The sequence below is a fragment of the Miscanthus floridulus genome, chromosome 17, assembly GCF_019320115.1.
Source record: "Miscanthus floridulus cultivar M001 chromosome 17, ASM1932011v1, whole genome shotgun sequence".
NCBI classification, from domain to species: Eukaryota; Viridiplantae; Streptophyta; class Magnoliopsida; order Poales; family Poaceae; genus Miscanthus; species Miscanthus floridulus.
The window spans coordinates 37,445,180-37,456,071 of NC_089596.1; the positions used below are offsets into that span (position 1 = coordinate 37,445,180).

Here is a 10,892-nt window from a genome sequence, read left to right on the forward strand (position 1 = left end):
CCTGGGTCTGGGCGTCGTTGGCGGGCGGCCCCTCGTCGACGGCCGGCTCTGCGCGTCCCGGTTTGGCGGCGGATCACCCCGGCTCCAGGGTCAGCTGACGCCATCGTCTTGCATCCGCCCGAGGACTTGGTGCGCCATGAGGCGGAACACCACCCTGGGTCTAGGCGTCGTCGGCGGCGTCGCCGGCCGCGTAACCGTCGCCCATCGAGTACGGCTCGTCCGGTGTCCCCGCCAGCTGATGGTTCCCAGCAAATGGTCCTCCCTCCGGAGGCATCAAGGGCCGTGTTCATCTCTGTCATCGGTGAGGCGGCGGCGGTTGAGGAGCTGGCTGCGGTGATCGCCTTGAGGCTGGGTGTTGAAGATGACCCGCTGGCCCTTCGTCGTGCCTCCCCGGCTAGCTTTCTGCTAGTCCTCCCTGACGGGGCCGCGGTGGCGCGCCGTGTCCGGTCTCTTTCCCCGCAGTTAAATTCGGGTCCGGCGGGCGGTGCTGATGCTTTCCGCGGCGGTTCGGGGCGGCGGCCGGTCTGGGTGCGGTTGGGCCCCACGGCTTCTTGCGACTCCTACGTGGAAGCTACTCCTTCGGCAGCAGCCTCCACTCCAGCCGTTGGAACAGAGGAGCCGCGTCTTAACTCGCGGGGGAATCGCGACGTGCGCGACGTGCCATTAATTGAAGCCCTTGAATCGACCTCGACGCCCAAGGTCGGCGCGGCAACGTCTACTGCCCACTGGATACGCCTTAATGAAGAAGTTTCGCGGCCAATCGGCAAGCAGGGATTGGGGGACGAGTTGACTCCCTCGATGAAGGGCTCGGCGGCTGATTTGATGACTGAATTGGTCCAGCCTAGCCCGGCAAATGTTGCTCCTCCTGGGCTGATGGATGGGGCTGGTCCTGGACCTGATGAGGCGCAAGGCCCAATCGCTGACAACTTCGTCATGGGCCATGGTGAGGCAACGGAGGGGAATCCCCTAATCTTGCCGGCCTCACCATGCTTACCGCCGCACCCCACCTCAGGCTTGGCCACTGAAGAAAATCCCCCAAGGTCGCCGGCTGTTCTTGGCTCCCCATGGACCTCTCCCCCACCGGAGTTCAGGTCTCTGAGTTCGCCTCCAGGTTTGGGCAAACGCTCTGCGAACCCGCTACAAGTCTACTCGCGTCGCCGCTCTCGCCCGCGCGGGGCTGCTCTTCCAGAGAGCTCCACGTTGGCGCCGACGATAGAGCTGGAGGCCGAGGTCTCCGCCAAATCTCCGTGTATACCGGCGGGGGATGTGGCAGCTCCGGCTCCGTCCCCAGCCGCGACGCCTTTGAACCACGACACCTTCATCAGCAACCTCTCCCGTCGGACAGCAGGCCTGCTGCCAGTCCCCACCATCAGCAAACGTCGCGCAAAAGCTCTGCCACCTGGTGAGACTCCACGGCGTAGTCGACGTCTTGCGGGGGCAGTGGCTGAGTTCCAACCGGTGGACTGGGCAAGGCGGTCGAAAATGAAGGTTATGCGCTCGCTGGAAATCATTAGTGAGCAGAATGGTGTCTGTCAGCAGGCTGAAGAGGAGTATTGTAAGCTTTTTGAAAACCCACTTCCTGACGTCCATCTGATTGGTTTGGCTGCCCTGTTCAACTGGTCCATCCCCGAGTTCTGTGAGGATGATGATCAAGTTGGTGAAGATGTAGTAGCCACATAAGCTGCTCTGGTCTGTGCTCTTGGTCGTTTTTTCACAATCTTGTAATGGATCCAGCTAAAATTTTAATTTGGAATGTAAGGGGCCTCAATTCTACAGCAAGGCAAGATTCTCTCCGCACTCTTGTGGAAGCTTCCCGGTCAGATATTGTGTGCATCCACGAAACAAAAATCTCTACGTCAGCCAGGCGAGTGATCCTGTCTGCTCTGGGGACTGATTTCTCAGAGTTTGCTGAGCTCCCCTCTGTAGGTGCTAGCGGTGGTATTCTTGTTGCTTGGCGTCGTCATCTTGGTACTGCAGGGGCCTGCCATGTGAATAACAACAGCGTAACTGTTCAACTATGCCCGGTTAATGGTGTTTCCTGGTGGTTAACCTGTGTGTATGGTCCTCAGGGCATGGATGAGAAAATCCAGTTTCTACAGGAACTGAGAGATATCAGAGGGGGCTGTCCTGATCCATGGGTTCTTGTTGGCGATTTCAACTTGATTTACAAAGAGGAAGACAAGAATAATGATAACTATAACCGAGCAATGATGGGTCGTTTCAGACGTTTAATTAATGATCTTGCTATCAAGGAAATTCCTCTACATGGTCGCAAGTATACATGGTCAAATCAGCAAAATAATCCTACTTTGGTAAAGCTGGACAGGGTGTTTTGTTCAGTGGACTGGGAGGATCTTTTCCCAAACTGTCTGCTGCAAAGCATGGCTTCGGAGGACTCAGACCATTGCCCTCTTTTGCTTGGACTTCAGGATAATAAATCAGGTCGCAGACGCTTTCATTTTGAAGCTTTTTGGACTAAGCTTGAGGGGTTTCAGGAAACTATAGCAGCTGCTTGGGCCTCAGTGCCGGCTGGTCCTTGTCCTTTCTCCACCTTGAACCTCAAGTTCAAAGCTGCCACTAAAGCTTTACAGAGTTGGAGTGATAAATCAGTGGGTCACGTTAATTCTCAGCTAGCCCTTGCCCGTGAAATCCTCCATCAGCTGGAGATCGCCCAGGACAGTCGCACCCTCTCACCAAGAGAAGACTGGCTGAAAAACAATCTTAAGAAGCATTGCCTTGCTCTTGCATCCCTCAAACGGACAATTGCCCGTCTTCGCTCAAGAATTGATTGGGTACGTGATGGGGACGCCAACACAAAGTTTTTCCAACTCCATGCCCGTCACCGCAAGAGGAAGAACTGCATAGGCAAGCTGGTTTCAGGTGACCAGATCTACACCAAACATGAAGACAAAGCAAGATTGTTAGATGAATTCTATGAGGGCTTGCTTGGGACAAGCCTGGACAGAGCGCGTACTATCAACCTTGATGCGCTTGGGATCCTCTCCCATGATTTGGCTGATCTTGAGCTCCCTTTTACTGAAGAAGAGGTGTGGAAAACAATTAAGCAGCTGCCTCCGGACAAAGCGCCCGGTCCAGATGGTTTTACTGGCAGATTTTACAAGGCTTGCTGGCCGGTTATAAAGAAAGATATTATGGCTGCAGTTTCTGCTGTATGGTGTAGGAGATTTGCTGGTTTTGAGGTGCTTAATGCAGCTTACATCACTCTTCTACCCAAAAAGGAGGAAGCTGAGCAGCCACAAGACTTTCGGCCTATCAGCTTGGTACATAGTTTTGCTAAGTTGATCACTAAAATGTTGGCGAATCGACTTGCATGTCGGCTGCAGCAGATGGTGTCTCCCAATCAAAGTGCTTTTATTAAAGGGCGTTTCATACAGGACAACTTCATGCTCATTCAGCAAACGGCAAGATTTCTCAATCAACAAAAGCAGCCTAGAATCCTTCTAAAATTAGACATCTCAAAGGCATTTGATTCAGTTTCTTGGCCCTTTTTGCTTGAGGTTCTGCAGCACTTAGGCTTTGGCCAAATCTGGAGGGACATAATCAGCGGGTTACTCTCCTCCTCTTCTACTCAAGTAATTTTGAATGGAATACCTGGGGAGCGTATTTCTCACCGGAGAGGACTAAGGCAAGGTGATCCGTTATCACCCATGCTTTTTATTCTTGTTATGGATGTGTTGGGACATATGGTAGCCAAGGCAGCCGCTGCTGTTTTGTTGCAGCCACTATCATCTCGTGCTCTTCAACATCGTATATCTCTCTATGCCGATGATGTGGTTCTTTTTCTCCAGCCGGAGGCAACGGATATTGCTGTCATAATGAACATCCTCCAACTTTTTGGTGATGCTTCAGGTCTCAAAACCAATTTGCAGAAAAGCAATGTGTTATCAATCAGGTGTGGGCATACAGAACTGGCCTTGGTACAGCAACTTCTCCCCTGTGCGCTCATGGATTTTCCCTGCAAATATTTGGGGTTGCCTCTCTCTCTCAAGAAGTTAACTAAGGAACAGATCCAACCTATTATAGATAGAATAGCTGATCGGCTTCCGGGATGGAAAGCAGACCTCATGACACGGGCAGGACGAAGGATTCAGGTGCAGTTTGTCCTCACAGCCATGCTTATTTATTTGGCAATGGCAGTTGATTTCCCACCATGGGCAATTAAAGCCGTGGACAAACTGCGGAGAAGTTTTCTTTGGAGGGGCCGCAAAGATGCTCGTGGAGGACACTGTCTTGTGGCTTGGGGAAAGGTTACCCGTCCACTTGAACTAGGTGGGCTTGGCATTTCTGACCTCAAGCATCTTTGTTGGGCACTAAGGATGAGATGGGTTTGGTTGAAAAAAACTGAACCTCAGCGCCCATGGGCAGCCCTTCCTATTCAGATCCCGGGCCAAGTTTATGCCTTCTTCTCGATAGCCGTTATATCGGAAGTGGGCAATGGGAATCACACTTTGTTCTGGACTGATCGTTGGATCCATGGACAGTGTATCGCTGACCTTGCACCGAGACTACTCGAAGCCATCCCGAAGAGAAGGGTGAAGCAACGTACGGTACAGGAAGCTCTTACTGGTCGCAGCTGGGTTTTGGATATTAAGGGAGCCCGCACTGTAGGTGTTATTGTCGACTTCCTCCATCTCTGGGATTTGCTGTACAATTTTGAGTTAGAGCCTGATGTTGAAGATGTCCACATATGGCGTTTCTCTGCTAGTGGGAAATACTCAGCCAAGTCTGCCTATGAGGGTTTCTTCCAGGGATCTACTGAGTTTGGTCCATACGAGAGGATTTGGAGAACCTGGGCACCGCCCAAATGTCGTTTTTTTCTTTGGTTAGTGGCCCACAATCGGTGCTGGACAGCAGATCGCCTTGCGTGTCGTGGGCTGCCTCATCCTGTGCACTGCCCTCTCTGTGATCAGGAGGATGAGACTATCAACCACCTCCTAGTCTCCTGTGTCTTTGCTAGACAATTTTGGTATCTCCTTTTGAGACAGGTCGGCCTACACTCCTTGTCACCACAGCCTTCTGATTCTTCCTTTGATATATGGTGGGAAAAGGCTATTCGAGCAACAAGTGGATTAATGCAAAAAGGTCTCAACTCTCTTATTGTGCTTGGTGCTTGGACTCTTTGGAATCACCGGAATCGTTGCGTTTTTGATGGAATTACCCCCAACCTTGGTCGGGCTCTCTCCCTTGCTGGAGATGAGCGCCGGTTGTGGAGTGTAGCAGGAGCCCAGGGTCTGTCATCTTTGACAGCCCCTCTCTTTGGTAGTTAGCTTAGTCATAGTGTTTGGTCGCCTTCTGTCCTTGCCAGGCGCGAATGTTATTTGTGTGGGGTTGTGTGTGGTGTGTGTTGTAGGGCTCTAGCCCCTTTCTTTCTTCTTAATATAATGATGCGCAGCTCTCCTGCGTTTTCGAAAAAAAAAAAACTGATAATTATCACTCGCCGTCCTTTGAAACCATATCATTAGAAGATTGAAGTTGCTAATTTCCCCCTAAACTAATACTTCATTCTAAGGGTGGTTAGCGATCTCAAAAGAGTATTTACGTTGTAGCAGTTGTGTTTAATACTAGCAGACTATCCCCTGAAAAGTACCCCTTTTCTGTGTCCACTTGTCCAGGATCTCAAGCAGTGTGGGCCATGCGCTAGACCCATATCAGTCATCAGATGTTGAATTAAACACCCCCACCCCAGTCAAAAGAAAAGTTGAACCAAGACCAAAGGATTGGATAGCTTTATACCATCCAATGGGTTATTATTTTAGATATACCATCTAATGGAGTAGTATACAAATACAGTATGAAGAAAAAAATAAAAAGATGAAAAATGCAAAATATTGGTATAATAATGAAAATGCTCCATATATGTCATGGGATAAATCACCCTTACATAATTTATATCAGGGATGCCCATACGTCCTGTTACCAGCTCTGTGATTATAACACCCAAACTATACATGTCACACTTGAGTGTTGTTATTCCATTATTGTTGTATTCTGGAGCACAATATCCCCTGCATGAAAAGTGATATTTTATCCATGGTTGCACAAAGAAAGTAGAAGAGTGCAATTATTGCCCAAATTCAAATGGTTTTCTTGATGCATTAGTTACCAAGATCCAAAACGGTCACCAGTAGTGCGTGATTTTTCATCAGGCCTTGATAGACCAAAATCTGTAATTTTTGGCACCATATGACTATCTACCATTATATTTCCTGGTTTGAGATCCATATGAATAATACGCTTTCCCTCATGAAGGTACTGCAAACCCTCACAAATTCCACTGATTATTTCATATCGTGTATTCCATTCAAGTCCCCTTAATTCATCTGTACAAGAAGAAATAGAACCAAAATAGCAAGCATGAAATCTTCAAGCAGTAAAAATACACATGCCATGCCACGTACAGATCAATAGAACATTCTTAGCTGCAGTACCTATCCCTCATAATTTGTCAACATTGACATTAAAGTTACTAGTCAAGTAATTGAAACAACCTCATCAAATGCAACATACCTGTAATATGTTTATCAAGGCTTCCATTGCTGATGTACTCAAAACAGAGTAATCTTTCTCTTTTCTGAGCGAGTATAATTGATTGTGATCCTATCTTTGTCACTTTTTCAACATCTGTACTGGAACAGAAGCCAAGAAACCGGACTACATTTGGATGGTCAATAATCCTCAACAGGTTGGTAACCTCACCATTGAATTTAGAGTCGTCAACTGTGTAGATATTCAAAAGTATCCTCTTCACGGCAACAATACTCCCGTTTGGGAGAACACCCTGTATTTCACATCTCTTGGTCAGCATGTCAACCATGTTCTGCCCTATTGTCAAAAACAGGACATAGATAGCGTACATTGAATAAATTAGGGACCTACCACCTAGAGAATCTGGCTTGGTAATATATATCTCAAAAACAGAGTGAAAAGCAACAAAGCTCTGCCTCTTTTGAGGGTATATAGGCAACTTATATCGTTTTTAGAGGTGTAATCCTCAAGTTAAGATCGTTTTTAGGTACTACCTAATAAGCAACGGAAACATTTTACCTTATTTTGATAAAGGAAACAATTTTACCTTGTAAACCTCTCCAAATCCCCCCGCACCGATTTTTCTGTCATCAGAGAATCCACCTGTTATTCTTTCTAAAATTCTCAATGGCAAATGTTTCGGCTCCTCAGTTCCGGCATATATACGTTCCAGGATCTTGATATCTCTATCCTCCATTCTATGAATACACTACGCTTACTGATTAAGCATAGGATGTGTTCAAGCCATGTATTAAGCATAGGATTTAAGACGTGGACCAAAGTATATTAATTAGAGCCAGAGTATATGCAGGAAGTTTTTTTTTAAAAAAAAACATTTATGTAGGACAATAAGTTGGGTTTCTTAGAGTATAATGATTAAACTCCCACCTGAGAAAGCATTGCTAAACTGGCATGTTCAGTAGAAGTTCAATAAATCATGGCGCTGTAAGACAAAACAGATCAAGAGATTAGTACAGATGAGCTACGAGATGTATGGGATATCCCAAGGTAAAGCTGAGCAGACTCATAGGCGGTATACAATGGAATCAAACGTATTCATGAGCCATGTAAATATACATGATATTGGTTAAAAAATGATTGACCGGTAAATTTGTAGAGCAAAATTTTTCCCTAATAAATGGTAACGAGGAGACCACGAAATGAAACAAGAATTAGTCTTAGTAAAAACAAAAACAGGACATAGCAGTAATTTGTAGGGCAGCAATGTTACATAAAGCTAAGAAGGATGCTGAGTCCATGAAATAAACACAAAAACTATTTGAGAAGCTGTAATTAGCGTCAGCTACAGGAAGGACGGGACTTACCAATATCTAGCACCTAAGATCTGAACATCGTTGAATGCTAACTAAAAAGACAACAAGAAGACATGTTGCGCAAGCAGGTTAAACCAGCAGATTCACTCATAGTAGGATATTCAATAGATCATGGCGCATAAGGAAGACCAGATCTGGAGCAGCATGAACCAGTTGAGCTAAAAGGTGTAATACAAATAGGATAGGCCAAGATAAAAGTTTAGAACGAGCCGGGGCAGATTCATAGGTGCTGGACACCGGAATCAAATTTCTCCATGGAGGACACAAAAATATAAAATATTGGTTGAAAAAAAAAAGAACTGTACTTTGCGGACCAGCAATTCCACTAAAAGCTAACAGAAGTCCTCGAAATAAACAAAAGATTTACCTGAATAAAAAGAACATAAATCTTGATTAGCGTCAATGAGCAGTAACCGGGAGAAGGCCTTCAGGAGTTCAGGGATACTGGGAGCAGAACGAAAGGCCAAGGGGAGTAGATGGATTTAGGCCCCGTTTCTAAAAATATAAGCGCATTTCTAACTGCCCAGGGCGGGCTGTCAAGGCTGTTGGTTTCCGCCAAAAGTTGGGGACTTGTAGTGCATAGACAACGCTGGATTTTTTTTTTTTCTTCGACTGATTTGCTGTAAGAGAAAAACACTAACCGATTGATTCTGGCTTATAAGCTCAAACGAATAGGAGAACTCTAAAGTAAGATAAAAGAGCAGTTAAGCTAAAATGAAAGGACAATGGGAGAGTAAGGTTCATATATACTTCTCTGTCACTGTGGTTCCTATACACTTCTAAGAAGATAACTAAGCAAAGGTCAGACATAGCGATTACACCATAATACTTCAGAGTAGCAGTTTCTTTCTGATCCTCGAAAAGACTGGGAAGGGGTGATCGGGGTCAGGCTGCCAAAAAACTCTACAAAAATACCAACCCGAACATAGTGGAATACAAAGGTCTGGTCTGAGCTGTCACCTTCAGGACTACCACAACTATACGTGAGGTTGGACGCAAACTCAGGTAACCTATAGTCTAGGCACTATGTCTACACTATCGATTACTACTCTAGCCATATATAATAACTAGAACACTCGGTCGAGCGGAGATCCCATGTCAAGGTGTGATACAACTACACTAACCACACTTAACTAAACCACTAAGACAAAAACTAGATAACCATGAAAAACATTTCAGTAATTAGAGAAGATAAATATATTGATACTTGAGTCTTACAAAGGAATAATATAAGAATATATCAAACCCCTAAGGACTTCTCTGGAACTTGAGCATCTATCCCTAACTTCCAACTAATCCTATACTACTTCTACGTCTTGGCAAATAGAACGAGGGGAGCCCTTGTGTTGTGTATGAGAATGAGAGCCTTCCCCCTCCTTTTATAGCGGTGGAATGATCGGTTTGGAGGAATATTCTTAGGGGATCCGCAGGCAACCGACGTGGGGAGATCACCAGGAGACGACACGTGGAGTTTGGAGGCGGTTGGTGCAGCCAGGGGTGCGGCCGCACCCAGATGGAGCCTTCCCGCGACCGCCTTCCGCTTGGCGGTTGCATGTTGGGCCTGGGCTACCTCCATGTGGGTTTGAGGTCCAGATTCAATCGATAAGCGGGCCTTTTCTTTATTCCTTGTTTTGAATCTGCGTTATGCTTTGTCTGATTGCGCACTTTGTGTACTTTTCTATATTTTCCCGATATGTCCTCCTATAAATGATCAATCACCAAAACTCATAGAATTTGTTAGTTATAAACCCTAATGTCAAGTTTAGTGTTTATATGGGAGGATTTTATGCAGGAGTTGGCAGTTAAATTTAGGTGTTAAGGACCGCCAACAAGCTCCCCCACACTTGCTCTTTGCTCGTCCTCGAGCAAAGTTATATGTAACTATGAAGCATGACTTCAAAAGATGTGATGCTAGCATAAAAGTTATTCCATGTCATTCCTCATACCTGTAGATTTTTGTGTGGCTACCATGTCGCCTTGAGTGGTTGAAAAGTGGAACGACTATGACACCAAGTCATCTCTACCCCCTATGAAGCATACTTAGAGTTTTTGTAACTTTTGGAATTAAAACATAGCTTATACTTCTCCTCAAATGGTACTCTCAAGTCGTTCAATGGTATATATCCTTATCAAAGGCTTTTGAATTTGCCTTCTTTTTCACACTACCTCTAAAAAAGCTTATGTGGAGCTATGGGTAAGATAAAAGTAAGACATGCTTGTATTGCATTTATTGCTAAATCAAACAATGGATCCATGGAGAAAAATGTCATACAATCAAATCAAGATGTGCATGTGTGTGGTTATATGGTGGATAGATGGATAAGCAAATTTTATTATACTCCTTGAAACATATTTCTCTCTTATTAGAACGTGGAAGAATTTTGTGAGATCGTGGCCTATCTTTATTCTTATTCTCATTCATTTTTTCATTCATTTTTTCTCTCTTTTTTTATCATTCATTCATTTCTTTTCTTTTCTTTTTTTCCTCTTCTTTTTCTGATAACCCCATGTCTCTTTTTACCACCAAACTTTTTCAGAGAAATATTTATCAAGGATTGGAGCATTTATTTTGATAGAACCTATCAAAGATGTTTTTGTCCTCTCCTAATGTAGGAGTAGAACATTTTTTGGTAGATCTAAATGGAAGGCATGTTTTTGCGCCTACTCCTAGTATAGTAGTAGTGCATATTTTTAGTGTGTGTACATGATCTTGATTTTAATAGCATGATAAATTTCTCAACACGGGTCACAAAGTTTGACAAAGCTCAATACAGAGACAAGCAACATATGTGGAAGGTTTTTCTATTATAGAACATTTTTGGCCTTGGTAGGACATTTCACCAATGAGGAGAAGTATTGCTATAAATTTTCAAGTTTTATCAAAATAGAAATCTCCAAGAGCTTACCTAGAAAAGATAGGATTTCTTTAGTCTTTACCCTATCTCACTTCGCAACAACTTAGTTGACATATTTTCTAATAGAGATATATCCACAAGTAACAAGTGTATGAAT

General features: G+C 45.0%; 1 protein-coding gene across 5 annotated transcripts in view; it reads right to left on the reverse strand.

Annotated features, from left to right (window-relative positions):
* Positions 1 to 8,408, reverse strand: part of LOC136516689 (disease resistance protein RGA5-like) — a 30,425-nt gene extending 22,017 nt beyond the window's left edge. Inside the window, exons 1-6 of one of the 5 annotated variants that reach the window (XM_066510161.1) lie at positions 8,248 to 8,408; positions 7,435 to 7,489; positions 7,094 to 7,244; positions 6,529 to 6,799; positions 6,125 to 6,341; positions 5,903 to 6,026 (exon numbers count right to left, since the gene is read on the reverse strand). In XM_066510161.1, the coding sequence (XP_066366258.1) occupies positions 5,903 to 6,026; positions 6,125 to 6,341; positions 6,529 to 6,799; positions 7,094 to 7,243 (762 nt within the window). In that variant the 5' untranslated portion in view covers position 7,244; positions 7,435 to 7,489; positions 8,248 to 8,408. The other 4 variants (XM_066510158.1, XM_066510160.1, XM_066510162.1 and 1 more) reach the window with 4 other exon arrangements.
* Positions 8,409 to 10,892: the final 2,484 nt, after the last annotated feature.